Source organism: Labrus mixtus, chromosome 18 (assembly GCF_963584025.1).
Source record: "Labrus mixtus chromosome 18, fLabMix1.1, whole genome shotgun sequence".
Classification (NCBI taxonomy): Eukaryota; Metazoa; Chordata; class Actinopteri; order Labriformes; family Labridae; genus Labrus; species Labrus mixtus.
Genome location: NC_083629.1, coordinates 16874213 through 16889184, shown reverse-complemented (window position 1 = coordinate 16889184; position 14972 = coordinate 16874213). Strand labels below are relative to the sequence as shown.

Sequence of the window (14972 nt, the reverse complement as noted above, 5' to 3'; positions counted from 1 at the left end):
CCTAACATCTGTAAGTTGTGAAGAGGTGAAAAAGTCATTTGAATGTTACTCCACAAGTCTGTCACTCATTGATATGCTGTTTGTGACTCAACAAATGTAGCCGAATCCAAAATGACAAACGAGCACTTTGAAGTTTATTTTTCCTGAGAATATACCGGTACTCAAAACACACACACACACACACATCCACATACACAGCCACAGCTACTGGTCTGGTGCCTTGGGAGCAGCTTATCTCTTACATAACAATGGCCAGGTCCTGCTGGGATGGGAACATCAGCGCTTGCGATCGGGGGGGGGAAAGAGCGTTGTGAGTTTCCCTACAGGTCTGAACTCTGCACGACCCCTCCGCCATGTCTGTAACCGAGAGATCAGAAAAAAGACACCTGCTGAGTGCTGACTTGTTCTTATTTTGCATTCCGTATGGTTTGTGACAGCTCAGCTCCGACGCTCCAGTCAGAAACACTCAGTGCTGGATAATGAGGCTGCTGCACTCTCACACAGTACTGACAGAGTATGCAGAAAATATGAATAACTGAAAGACTGACACAGAGTAGGAAACTGACTTCTTTTCACTGTGAGGTTGTCACACTCTTTTGCTTTCTTTCCAGTGACAAACAGTTTTGGATGCTGTAACATTCTTTTTAAGATTATTCTGTTGCTTTTCGGTTTCCCCCGCTTATGGTAATAATCACTCGGTTCATCTTCTATTTATACCAAACACACCTACCCTGCTGCTGCTGAAAGTTTTAAACCTGTGTCTTCCATTGTGACGGGATCAGCCGTCTTTTTATCCTCTTTCACCCATAATAAAGAAAAATATTGTAAAGGAGTCTGCATGTCCCAAGACATGTTCCTTCAGGTTAACTTGAAACTGTCATTGAGTGTGGGCATATCCACAGGGGGCTCGGGCCGATTCTAGCTAACGTTGGACTAGAGGGGGTAAACCCTCTTGTTCAATGTCTCGTGTTTTTTTTCACTGTCTTTATTCCAAGTCCCAGATTTTAAGTGTTTCAGCTCTCTGACCTCTGTGGGAGTCAGGAGAGTCAGCATGGTTCACATTAAATAATGTAGGTATTTAATTAACTGACACATCTCCTCCTCTCTCTCTCTCTCTCTCTCTCTTTGTGTTTGTTTGGTTTGTGTGTGCAGAAGTGCCAGCGCCGGAGCAGCCGGAGCTGTTCCTGAAGAAGCTGCAGCAGTGCTGTACTGTCTTTGACTTCATGGACACGCTGTCGGACCTCAAGATGAAGGAGTACAAGCGCTCCACGCTCAATGAGCTGGTGGACTACGTGACGGTCAGCCGGGGCTACCTGACAGAGCAGGCCTACCCGGAGGTCGTCAAAATGGTGAGGAGGGACCAACGCAATATTGACAACAAAGTCACACACTGGAGCTCTTAAGACAAAATTGAGTCCAACATTGACTCAATTGGACCAAGACTGTTTATTTTTTTTACCCAGCTTGTGGTACAGACAACACAGTTATCCCGTCATCTACTGTTTGTCCAACCTTTTTGGATGTTTACACCTTCAAAAAACAAATCAAATAAGTCCTATTTATGAGTTTATGACTCCTTATGTCATCAGAATACATATTTTAACATCTTAAGAGGCTAAACTAAGGCATAGTTTGCAGTTTAATGGACGTCAGGGTTGCTTTGGATTGAAAAAGAAAGTCCTTTGAGTGTTTAATTAACACTTCCACAAAGGCTGATTCAATCTTTTTTAGGCTGAAACCTTTTGTCACATGAAGACCTTTGACATCACAGGAATAAAAGCTCTTAAGAACCCCAAGCTGACACAGCACGGCCTTGATAAACAAGTATAGTAAATACAGAACACACTTAAAGCCAGTACTCCTCTCCTGTCCCATTCCCCCCCCCCCCCCCCCCCCCATGAGCACACTCACTCACGTGAGGCGCTGATGTAACTCAGAGTATCACAGAAGAAACCTCAGAGCCTGCACAAGGAAAAAATAAAAAATTAACACAGCAACATCAAAGTGGTTCAAGTTGAAACAAAAATCCCTCTCCACACTTAACTGAGCAGTCTCTCTGTTGGATTGAAAATAGAATAGCAGCACAGTTGTTTCATCTTCAAACAGGAGGAAGTGCATTTCAGTAATTATCGATTTTGTTGCTGCAGTGAACACAATGTAAACACAACGGGGTGGAAGCTGAGTTCAATGTGTCAATGTAAAATAAGAGAAGTACATGAGCTGTGGTGGCAACACTGAAAACACAAGTGACTAATCACAACTGTTCCCATTCTGCCTGTTTTTTTTTATCACAATGCAAAGCAGAATTTGAATAGAAAAACTTAAAAATTGCATAGATTTGAATCCATTTCATATTCATGAGTGTCATAAGTGTTCCATATTTTTATCCAGTACACTGTGTTGTTATTGTTAAAAAAAGGTTATAACATCTTTTAGGACTTAAGGTGCTTTGCAGAGTGCGTCATCAGTGTGCCATTTTACAGAACCACACATACACAATATTTGTATCTTCACAACTAAATTGCCTTTTTATGGTTTTACACACGCCACAAGATGGTGTGGATTTTTAAAGTGCCTCTGTCTTTTGTTCAGGTGTCTCACAACATATTCCGGACCCTTCCGCCCAGTGACAGTAATGAGTTTGACCCCGAGGAAGACGAGCCCACGCTCGAGGCCTCTTGGCCACACTTACAGGTAAGAAAGCACAGCAGAGCGTGTGTACGTGTTTGCATTTACAAAACAAACAAACAATGTGTTTAACCTTTTATTGTTTACTTAGAAGAAAAACTGAAATTTTGAACCAGACATAGTTTACCGAGCTTTTGACTACTCAAGGAAATGAGCCGCTAGGAACACACCTTACTAGTATGAGGTGTAACTAGAGGTTCAGAACTGTTTTGAATAAATAAAATGACCTTAAACGGCTTTTAGTAACTTTGATGGATGGATCTCGCTTTGACTACAAGTATCTGAGATGCTGCACACAGTCACTGTACCTAAAACCCCTACAACCATGTATTATTTTTTTTTACATGTCTGTTTGAGTAGAATGATATTAATATACTCCCTGAAAGATGGCGCACTTTAAATATTAAACTGAAGATACTTCAGTTGCATTTGGCGCCTTTGGATGTGGTGGTTGTGTTTTTGTTTCTGGTGGTTGGGTGGGTTTAGTTCTGGGTCCATGTCTAGAGCCAGGCTCTCTTGTCTCTCACCTCCCCTCCTCCTTCTCTGTGTGCCTGCTGCCCAGGACTCCTTTAGAAATGAGATGCAAATCTCAAGGAGAAGCTTCCTGGTAAAACCTTTTTTCTTTTTGTTTCGTCTCATTTGCCCATTTTTTTTCCAAACAATTCCCCCCCTTAATAAGAACCCCTTTATTCCCCCACATCCCGGCTAGGGATGCAACAATTCTCAGTATAATATAGAACTGTTTGTTACAGCATCCACGGTTCAATACGCGCCTGTGAATTGCAGTATTCTCAGTTTTGCGTACAGCTAACTTTCATACCTAGTATTTCTCTCCAAATTGCCTCTGTTTTTGTGTGCCTGTGAGTCCGTGTGCTGGGATAAGAAAACTCCTCCCCATGAGTAAATATCCAATCACTGTGCGCTAAAGTCAGAGGAAGAGGACAATCCTAGTGTCAGATACACACATTACTTTTACATGGCGAGTGGTGAGGAGAGGCAGCAGCATGAGGAAACACCGCCGTCTTTCAAATCATTGTTGGTTATAATAACAAGGAGAAAACGGTAAACAAAAAATGACTGTCTACAAACATTGTTTTACACAAGTTGCCTACTCGACTGGAAACACTTCCGGAGTTTGTTTGTGTTCATAGCAGGGTGTAACGTTACTACCATGAAGTAGACACCAGCTGTTACCTGCATGATGTAGAGGGGGGGGGGGAGAGAGAACGGAGAAAAGACGAAGCAGACGATATCGTACACAAAGAAATATCTACACCTTGCGACCCGTTTCTGTTTGAAAGTCACACCAGGAACGTGTTTAAATGGAAAACATTTTTTGCTTTAAAGTAAAATAATGAAATCGTTTTGGAACCGAAAACAGTGACCAAAAAACGGAGGTACATATTGAACTGTGCGCTTGACTGTATTGTTGCCTCCCTAATCCCGGCCAATCAAAACATTTTTTGCTCCTATCTAAACCCACCGTACACTGAACCTGTTGTGAACTTTTGCCCTTCTGACCTCTCCCTTGGATCCGCTCCAGTCCCGGTGTTTATGGGGTTAGTTTAAGGGCTCTAATTTCATAATGAAACATGTCTGGATTTTTCTTGTCTTTTTTAATCAGCTTGTTGTTGTACAGTTGGAAATGTGACTCTAGCTTGTGTCCAAAGTTAAGAGGATTGTTTTTTTTTTTGCTAACTTAGTGTAAAACTGAACTCACACAAACTGCAGCTAATCTTTCTGAGCTGATCAGAGAAGTAAGGCAATCAAACCTTTTATTTTTGTTGCCTGATCATCAACATCTTGTCCTCTCTCCCTCCCCCTTTCTCTTCTTCTCGTCTCCTCAGTTGGTATACGAGTTCTTCATTCGGTTCTTGGAGAGTCAGGAATTCCAGCCCAGCATTGCCAAAAAGTACATAGACCAGAAGTTTGTCCTACAGGTGAGTCACTGAGTCTATCTGCGGGTCAAAGATGAACTGTAAACTATCACCTTATGTCAGTTTAACTGAAGAAATTGTTCTCCTTTCATATTCTTCTTCTTCATTTTGTTGTTGCACTTTTTTCCACGTCCTGTCCCTCCTGTGTCCCTTCGCTTTAATGTCACCTTTCTTTTTTACTGATTCTACTTTTCCTTATTCCCCCCCCCCCCCCCCCCCCCCCCCCCCCGCCATCTCTCCTCTGTATTCCTTTCCTGCGTGCAGCTCTTGGACTTGTTTGACAGCGAGGACCCTCGGGAGAGAGACTACCTGAAGACAGTCTTGCATAGAATCTACGGCAAATTCCTGGGTCTGAGGGCTTTTATACGAAAACAGATCAATAATATTTTTCTACGGTGAGTAGACAGCAGATCTCCAAACGTGTGAAATCTTTTAGTTGTTTGTTTCTCTCTATTTTCTTACAGTTTGGGTCTACACACATGATCAGTTTTTCTTTACTTGACACATTTTTGAAAAGAGCTTGTCTCCTCTACATTTCAAATATAAAGTATACAAGTAGAACCCTTTTTTTTTTTTTTTTTTTTACTTTAAAGCTGCTTGAAGAAATGTTGAAGTTTTCCAAACACTGATTTATTTATTTTTCCCCAACACAAACCTGCACTGTATTACATTACAGACAATGACACATGTTTTTCCTTTGACCAGTTCATACATTCAACAAGTTTTATGAAGCCCTGTTTCCACCTAGCGCTTTTTTTGTTTTTTGAGAGCCAGCATCTTTTTCCAGTTGTTTTCAGTGAGCTGAGGGCGTGTGCAGCAGAATCGGCCGCCTCGAGAAAAAGCGCAGCGCCCTGCATGATATTCCCTGTAGTATTGCTGTCTACGGATCCTGTTTTGTCCCCACATCCTCTTTGCTCCGTGTCTGATTGGGAAATAAACAATCTAAAATAAAAATAAAAAGTAACGGAGCAGTCTCGGTCATGCAGCAGCCCGTGTCAACAGACTGTTGTCATAGAGACAGGACGGGCCGTGCAGTGCTTTTCTTATCAGCGCACAAACGCTTCATGCAAGGGCTCCTGAGCGCATAGCCAGCACTTTTTTGCCCGAAAAAAAACGCTAGGTGGACACGGGACCTGAGAGAGTCAAATATTTTCAGAAATCCGTCACATACTCGTATCTGCCACATTGTTCTAAAAAAAGCTTTAAGTGTGAGATATTGACCCCAATTCATGCAGGCTGATGCCATGTCTAAAGAAAACACCAACGCACTGGAATACCAACAGAAGCAAAGACAAAGAGTAAAACAATGACATCATGTTGCTTCTGAATCGGCCTTTCACTATTTAAATTAAATGGAGGATGTTAGAATCCAAAGAAAAAAAAAAGAGGGATTTAAAAATTTGACGCACAGAAATCAAAGTGTAAGCCTCCATGTTTTTCAGCTAACTGGATATCAAAGCACATCAAGCTGGAAAATGTGATTCCCTTCTTTAAATTCACACTCAGCTGAACCTCACTAGAGTTTTCTACTTGCTCGTTTTTCTTGTAGTTGTTTAACTTGTCTCTGCCTCGGCCTCATTTCGTCTTCTGTCTTTTGTCTCCTCTTCCCCCCGCGCTGCAGTTTTGTTTATGAGACGGAGCACTTCAACGGGGTGGCTGAGTTGCTGGAGATCCTCGGGAGGTATGTGAAGGCTTCGACCCTCAGATGCACATTTACACCCCGACCGGGAGACGCATAGACCTAAGAGGACCGACAGTACTGAGCTTAACCCTCAAAGCTTCCTGTTATTTACGTTTTAACTACCAAACATGTGTTGTTTAATTAAGAAGATTGACGGTTAAAAGTCAAAGCTGAGTGATTTGGCTCCTTGTAGCAGAGTGTCGGGTTCAGGGTTGAGTCAGGAGTAGAAATGTAGATTCAAGAAAAGAAATGAATTAATCCCCAACAGTCTTTTAATCCATTTTAATCCTTTAAAAAAAAAAAAAAAAGACCCCACTTACAAAGGCAGTGTATCAGCTCTGTGTCTGGAGCTGCACACGGTTTTTCACAAGCCAGACACGGCTGAGGACAATTATTTTCTTTTCTCAAAATGATCACAGATTTTGCAGATATGAGAAATAATAACCAAATGTATCTGTCTGAAATACACCGGCATAATCCTCTTATAGCTGCTGTTACGCTATTTAAAATATTAGCTACAATATTTAGCTGCTTTAAGTCAATATGAAACATTTTTCATTTCATTTTGGGAACACAAACTAACGTCTACAGGCAGAACAGGTTCATGAAGAGGCTGCAGTGATTGTAAATGAGTCTATAAGGTGATTAACAGAAGATTAAGCCTTAAAAACGATTTGTTACCGATTTGCTAAACTGATTTTTACAGTGTTCCTCAATTACAGCTTGTGAAAACTTAATTCCAGTGAATTGGAATATGAACAATGCAGGACTGTCATTTTTTTTTTCTTTGAGCTGTAAAGGAACATCCTGTCTGTTCTCTGTCGGCCTGAAGGCTCGAGCAGATCTCCTCCATTGGCTACCTCTCTTTATTTTTCCTCCGGGGCTCCGTCACTCACATACGCAGTCTTCTACTCATTGATCTTCCACTTGCTTTCAAAGGATTCATAATGACACTCTTTCATGTGGTCATTTTTAATTTATGACTAAATGTGCTCTACTTTTTTTCCTTTTTCCTCGCTCTCTCTCTCTCTCTCTCGCTCTCTCTCTCTCTCTCTCCCTCTCTCTCTCTCTCTCTCACCTTCCCAGTATAATCAATGGTTTTGCTCTGCCACTGAAAGCGGAGCATAAACAGTTTCTGGTCAAAGTGTTGATCCCCCTCCACACTGTCAGGAGTCTGTCCCTCTTCCACGCACAGGTAATGTGTGTTTTTCTGTTATTTCTCCAAAATATGCACAAAACCTTTCTGGTTAATTCATCATAAATATTTCATAAATGTTTTGCTGTATATTGTCCTTTGAATTTTTTATTTTTTTTACCAATTTGCTAGTTATCATTAATTGAACTGCACTGACTTATAGAAGAATTGACTCGGCCTTCTTTCAGAGACATGTTTCAGAATTAGGATGTGTTGAGATGGGAGAAGCCATGTCCCCTGTAGTGATGGGGAAACAGTGGGTGCTGGGGTCAGTTACGACAGCGATGGTTTTCTTTGAACGAAGAAAGGCTTCAGGGTTAGGCTAGTAGTGGTTTAGGTCAGGGTTAAGGTAACTCCAGGAAATGAATGCAAGTATTTGCAAAATCCTCTAATTTGACCCAGGTAAAAAATAATGAATAAATGATAATAAACGTGGCCAAGTAAGGACGATTTACAAATTTAGAAAATTTGGCATTGCTTGACAGAATAATTCTCATAACATGCAGATGTTAGCATTACCGAGCAAGTGTTTGGCTGTATGTAGGTTTAGAAATGATCCGACAGGTAAAAACAAAAAAGTAAAACATTGGTATAAAGATGTTCTTAACAAAGTTTTGCATGATAAAGGTTAAATAAACATGTTCTAATGAAACATTTGAAGTTCCAGAAGTTTCTATTGCAAGCTAAAGTAAGCTAACAGGCATTAGTTCTGACATGTTTTCCTTTTTTCCTGCAGTTGGCGTATTGCATTGTACAGTTCCTAGAGAAAGACCCAACATTAACAGAACCAGTAAGTATCAACTATTACCAACACAAACAGTCATCATCATGACGGTGCTTCTTTTGTCAAGCTTGACCATTAGAGACTGTAAACAAACAATCCTGACTGTTGTGTGTTTTTTCATTATTATTGATCAGTTATTCCCACAGTAAATGTGTCTAAAGTCGTTGATCACTAGCCAATGCTGCTACATATCCCACTGTTCCTGCTACACTGTGGTCATTGATGAGATTTTAAACAATAACGGTGCAGACAGCGCCTCACTCAGGCGAAAGGAGGAGTTACATGAATTGATGAATACAATTTCTTACAGTAGAAGTTAAGCAGTGCAGTTTCAGTTGCACTGGGTAGATAGGAGATTGGATCAAATAAAATGACAAAAAAAAAACATTATATATGAACTCTCTCTCTCTCTCTCTCTCTCTCTCTCTTCTGTTCGTCCTCAGGTCATCAGAGGCTTACTGAAGTTCTGGCCAAAAACCTGCAGTCAAAAAGAGGTGAGACTTGTTTTTTTTATTTTCTTTTTCTTTTTGCACCGAGTGTAAACTTAGTGTGTTTCTGTTTCTGTGTGTGTATTAACACCTCCCTCTCATGCGGTGGTGCAGGTGATGTTTTTAGGGGAGCTGGAGGAAATCCTGGACGTCATCGAACCAACACAGTTTGTGAAGATCCAGGAGCCGCTCTTCAAACAGATCTCCAGATGTGTCTCCAGCCCACACTTCCAGGTCGGTGTCACAATTTCGCAATTCTATCACCGGTAACTGTCAAAATAGTGTTAAAACAATTGCAACAGGATTTATTTAGTTTACTAAAACATCAAATTATGAAGTTAAATGCTTCACTATGCAGAAATCTATTTTGAGGTTAAAGGCGAACACTTGAGTTCAAAACCCTTTTAAATAAGTTCTTTACATGATACATGGGCACACAGGCCAGCTCTCATTGGCTGTTTTGTCTCCTTCACCCCAGGTTGCAGAGCGAGCTCTGTACTACTGGAACAACGAGTACATCATGAGTCTGATTGAGGAGAACTCCAGCGTCATCCTGCCCATCATGTTCGCCAGCCTCTACAGGATCTCCAAAGAGCACTGGAACCCGTGAGTAACTTTAAAACTAACTCTTCCAGCTTTTTATTTCATTTTTTGAATAACAAATATGAGGCGGATTTTCAGTTTTTAAAGATCTTAAGTAAGAAACACAGGGCGTTTCTTTTTTCTTTACAGCTATTTAGATTTAAGACGATTTTCTCCCTCACTTTGTTCCCACACTTATTTTGTGCTTTATCAGCAGCTCTGCTCAGCTTTACCTTCTCGTTCTTCTCATTGTGTATTACCTCAAGCACAGACTAAGCTTTCTCTGCCACATGACGACACTGTTTACTGTAAACAACAGATCGACTCATTTCTGCAGAAAAAAAAAAACTGTGGAGCATGAGAAAACATTACCTCGTTAAAAAATGAACTTAAAATAAATTTTAAGAAAAGCTGCTTCCTGCCCACTATGTACCTTTTGTTTATATATATTTTTTTATTTATTCAACCTTTAAGACAGCTATCTTTTAAAAAAGCTTCTAGAACACTGAATGGTCGACCGGGGACGCTGAAATTGAGTCATCATCAGGAGACTGAAAGAAACGACAATCACTGTAACATGAAATGCTGATCTACTTTCATGAATTTTACATCAATTCAAATCGCCAGGATTATTTATGTGAATATGTATTATTTATTTTTATAATTACGTAGAAGTGCTGAGGGTGTTGTGTGTTGTGCTGTTCCTTTTTCTGCTGGTAAAACTGTGGACACGATGTCCTGACAGGCTGGACTCTGTGGCAAGGACTAGACCATCATAAAATAAGAACTTTTGAAAGCAAAAAAGTCTAAAATACTAATTCAGTAAGAATTTGAAGTACACATGTCTCTTTAAGTTTTACATAAACCCTGCAAACCTTTGACTCTGAAGATTATCAAAGTTTATAGAAGCTGTAAAACTTAATATTATGTCATCAGTGAAGTGAACTGTGATCTCTCTCTCTCTCTCTCCCTCCCTTTCCCTCCCCCTTGCAGGGCGATCGTGGCGCTGGTGTACAATGTACTGAAGGCCTTCATGGAGATGAACAGTACCTTATTCGATGAACTTACAGCCACTTACAAGTCAGACCGCCAGCGGTAAGAAGCTGCTCATGTTCTCATCATCCACGGTGAATAATGTGATGGAGTCTGATCTCTGCTGCAGGGAGCTGCTAGACCAGACAGCAGTGTTACTATGATCACACTTTACAAATATCAGGGTGAATATTAGCTGTGAGTATAACAGGAACAGCACTCAGAGCGGCAGGAGTACAAGGCGAGAGAGGGATGAGTTACAGCAACGGAGTAAGAGTTGTAGAAGGGAAACTTTTATCTATTGTTTGTAAGACTTCCAGATGATTTAATGGAACGAACATGTTCTGTAAAACTGTACTGACCGATAAAGATTCAAAGTTAAGGATGCACTTAATGCTCCCAATACCCATTCTGACGTAAAAAACTCATGTGACTGGCTGATACATACATAATTTGCCTGCTAAAACACTAAACTATGATGGGAAATGTGTTGAAATTGTAACCTGCTGAACATCTGCATCATAGCGCTGTCATCATGAGCATGTTGGCCTTAAGCTCAAAGCTCTACTTTGTCTTGGTAGAGTTAAGAAGAGCTGCAAGTGTGCAAGGCTCCAGACTCTTTTTCCTAATTATATAAAGCCAAAAAAAGAGACGATATGAGACATGATAACTCCCAAAAAGTGTTTATTTTTTTGACTTGTTGCTTTTATTACTTCACCTATTTGGACTAAAATGACTACACCTGTAATCCTCTCCTTCAAAGCTGTGATTTGTTTTAACAGCGGGCAGACATGTTTGTCAGTTGGAACAATTGCAGACTTTCCTGAATGACGTCTTAAACAGGAAACGAATACTCATCCTCCATGTTGTTTGCTCTGTTTCAGTGAGAAGAAGAAGGAGAAGGAGAGGGAGGAGCTCTGGAAGAAGCTGGAGGACTTGGAGCTGAAGCGGGGCCTTAGGAGCGACGGGATCATCCCAACTTAACGAAGACAGCGCCGCGCTCCCCTCTGACCCCCCCCCACCCCCCCCTCCCACCCTCTACTCTCCCCCTGTGACTCCCCCTCCCCTCCATCCTTACCCCGACTCCCCCCTTCCACATCAGCCATGTCTGCTCAGAGCTCTGTGAAAATCCCCGATTCAGGCCATCGTCTGTGGATCGACCCGGAGCGCCCGCTGGTTTCTTAATTGTTTTTTTTTTTTCTTATGTTTTTTTTTTTCTCCTGTGTTTGTGCGACTTACTTTACAGTAGATTCATCACGTCTGTTTTCATTATTTCAACAGCACTGTAAATAATTATTTTTTCTTTTTTTCCCTTTAAGCTGATATTATTGCAAACGGGAAAACAAAACAATAATAATAAAAAAAGGAAGAAAAAAATAGAAAATGAGAAAATGACTTGTGTGGGAGGGGAATTTAAATAAAAAAAACAACTTTTGGACTGTAGGACATGAAATGAACTCTTGGAAAACAAAAAACGACAAAAAGAGAAGATACTAGATTGATTGAAACTCTTCATCCCTTCTCTTCTTCAGTACAGTCCCATATGTCATTTTTATTTTCCTGGTTCTCCTCTTTGCTTTCCCTCTCGTTGCCTCCATCTTTCTGTTTCTTCCCTTCCCGCCTCTCTAATGTTGCATCTGTCATTTCTGCCCCCGTGTGGGATGTCCGAACTGATAATGGGCCCCCTCCTTCTGAAGGTTCCTCGAGGACCTCCCTCTCTCCCTTAAGCCCCGCCTACCTTTCAACACGTTCTTCCTGTTTTAAACGGACGGAAATTGATGAACAAAATCTCATTTCAAAACAACAACAACAGGGACTTTCTTAGTACACAGACCATCTCCGCTTTGAGTGTGTTTACATGCATGGCTGAATGAGAGGTAACTCTTCGGGGATCAAACCCGACTGATTTCTCTCCCCTTATTCCAGGATCTCTACCTTTTCCATCCTCAAAATAGAAACAACATTCAAACCTTGTAGTCTGATGACATGATTTGCATACCCGAATAGTGCATTAAAGGGAAAGTAATGAAGATAAAACTCCTGCTTACTTGCATCCTTTCCTTAAAAATTCAAGTAGTTGACTAGTATCACACCTTAAGAAGCTCCTTCTGAAGGGACTCTGTGACCGTGCATGTACTGTTGCACCTTCACAATAAAAGCCATTACATGTCCCACATTTGACATTTTCCGCTTTAGGAAAAAGTTGCAGCAAAACGAGAAAACGTTTTTAAAATCAAATCGGTGCAATTATTGTTTCCTGAAAACTGCATTTGTATTCTGAAAGGGATTGCTGTAATAAGCCAATATCAGTGGAAACAGTTTTAAAGAGAAAACGGCATGAAAAAACAGTGTTTGCGGTTCTCTACATTGTTAGATAAAAATGCTATCAGAATTGGGGTGTAAAATAATCCGTTTTGTTAGGATTACTGTAACCTCTCTGTAGCATTATAACCCCACTCTTTATTCAGGGGCCATTCAGTGTTTGCATTGAAAGTAAAACTAGTTAATGGCAAATGGACAAAAAGAAAGAATGAACAACAAAATAAGGGAACAAAATATACAGATTGTCTGTTTTCCTGTTATATCAAGTTAACTTCTAGAGATTTCATTAAAATGTTTGAAATGAACTCTTCATGGGACAAACAGCCTTCATCTATCTCAAGATAACACGTTGAGATCTTGAGAAAAGATCCTAAATTAACTCATTTTAACAGGAAAAGGAGTAAAGCTAGATGTATGGAAGCATGTCCTCTGAGGGCTTCTGTAATTCTTCATGTACAGATAATAAAAATGTACTTCCACATTCTGCCCTGATTTTTTGAATGTTTTACCTGAATTCAGAGCCCTGTTGTGCTCTCAAAATGAAACTTCAGACTGGATTAACCATTTATATGTTGAGATCCGTTTTTTTTCCAGAGACACTTTAAATCCAGAACAGTCAAAATGTAAACACACTCAATTATTTCATCCTTACATCCCTCTTGCCTCCTCTCTAAAAATAATGGACTACCTTCATGTTTTTTTTCTGCTTCTCTTCTTTTTTTTTTTTTTTTTAGTAGCCTTTGACCCCTCCCTCTCTCCTTACCTGCCGTACCAGGTATCCCAGGTATCAGTCTGGCACTGGTACCCTCTGGCCATAACGGGGACTTACAAATAAAAACAAACAAAAAAAAAAAAAGGCTTCAGAGGAGCGCCAAATATCTTCCTCCCTGTTGTGAAAAAAAGACGAGCGCCCCACCTCACCTTCGTCTCACCTCCACTCCTCCACCCCCTCGCCCACCGGGGGGCGCCGCGTTGACTTCACAGTATTACGACAACAACAGTGACAAAAAGAAAAGACAACCCTGTACATTGTTATTGAATGCAGTACACTGATAATCTTGTATCTTGTAGTAATTTAGCCTATGTTTTTGCTTAGGAAACTGTGGAGAGGAGTATCCAGTATATAAAGAGGTATTATGGAACAAGACTTCCTGGTATTTATGATAGTGTCCCCCCCTTTTAGTCTGTTTTTTTTTTCTTTTTCTGTCTCTCACTCCTCCCCTCTTCTCTTGGTTTTTATCTCATTTTGGATATTTTGATGAAGTTTCTTTTGACCATTGGATATATTTTTTTTAGTTGGGGAGGGAGGGAGGGAGGGGGGTGAGGGCGAGGGCAGGTAGGCAAGGAGTCGGGGGGGTTAGAGGGTGGAGGGAGGGAAGGAAGGAGGGAGGGAGGCAGGGAGGGGAGTAGAGAGGGAAGGCACGGAGTAGACCACTTTGCCCTGTTGGGAGTGTGACAGTGAAACTCCCCCCTCCTCCCTCGCAGAATTAATGTGTGCTTTAGAACGGCCCAGATGTAATATGATTTAAAAACTGAAGAAAAAAAAAAAGATAAAAAAGGGTTGGAGAAATACAAATGTTTAATTATTTTAAAAAATAAAGAGATATTAAATTAAACCTGTTTTGTGATAAAGCCCAGACGCTGGATTGCTTTATTTACTGGGTTCACAGGGCGTGTACGTGAATGTCTGTGTCTGTGTGTGAGTTCAACCTGAAACATCTGTGAACATAAACAGATGTTAGTTTTTGATCCAGTCAAAAGAGTGTTTAACAATTATCTGAGTTTGGTTTGGATATTATTCCTCCTACTCTAGACAAAAACTTATTCTAATTTATACAAGAGTTAGTTCTAACTGAGTGTTGTGATTGGACAAGAGGCATTCCTTCAGTGCCGGCACAGTACAAATTCTCTGGGACTTTTCCCAGTATGCATCACTCCTGAGCCAGCTGTTCTAAATACTGCAAGTTAACAGCGGACAGTTTGTCCTTATTAAATGGTATTACACTCTGATATAACTTACTGTGTGATAAATTCAAGTTGCAAGAGTGCAGGAATGTTTGGGTTGCTTGGCAACAGATCAGCTTCAGTTAGATGGGGAACTGAATTTGTGGAGCGAGTACCAGGGCTTGGTGATGTGGACCATGTTGGCTGAATGGCGGTACAGGATACATATCATTTTTTTTCTGTAACAAAATAAAAAACAAATTCCTTTGTAAGTTAAATCCACATGGGACACTTTTTATCAACAGGCTGCTGCACAATG

The 14972-nt window shown here is 40.7% G+C and overlaps 1 protein-coding gene across 7 annotated transcripts in view; it reads left to right on the top strand.

Moving 5' to 3' along the window:
- The window catches only part of ppp2r5eb (protein phosphatase 2, regulatory subunit B', epsilon isoform b), a 50169-nt gene extending 35844 nt beyond the window's left edge, over positions 1–14325 (top strand). For all 7 annotated transcript variants that reach the window (XM_061063539.1, XM_061063538.1, XM_061063537.1 and 4 more), the window contains 12 exons: positions 1153–1349; positions 2593–2694; positions 4536–4628; positions 4890–5020; positions 6247–6306; positions 7393–7501; positions 8238–8291; positions 8729–8779; positions 8888–9007; positions 9252–9379; positions 10349–10450; positions 11272–14325. In XM_061063539.1, the coding sequence (XP_060919522.1) occupies positions 1153–1349; positions 2593–2694; positions 4536–4628; positions 4890–5020; positions 6247–6306; positions 7393–7501; positions 8238–8291; positions 8729–8779; positions 8888–9007; positions 9252–9379; positions 10349–10450; positions 11272–11371 (1247 nt within the window). In that variant the 3' untranslated portion in view covers positions 11372–14325. The remainder of the gene's footprint in view (positions 1–1152; positions 1350–2592; positions 2695–4535; positions 4629–4889; positions 5021–6246; positions 6307–7392; positions 7502–8237; positions 8292–8728; positions 8780–8887; positions 9008–9251; positions 9380–10348; positions 10451–11271) is intronic.
- Positions 14326–14972: the final 647 nt, after the last annotated feature.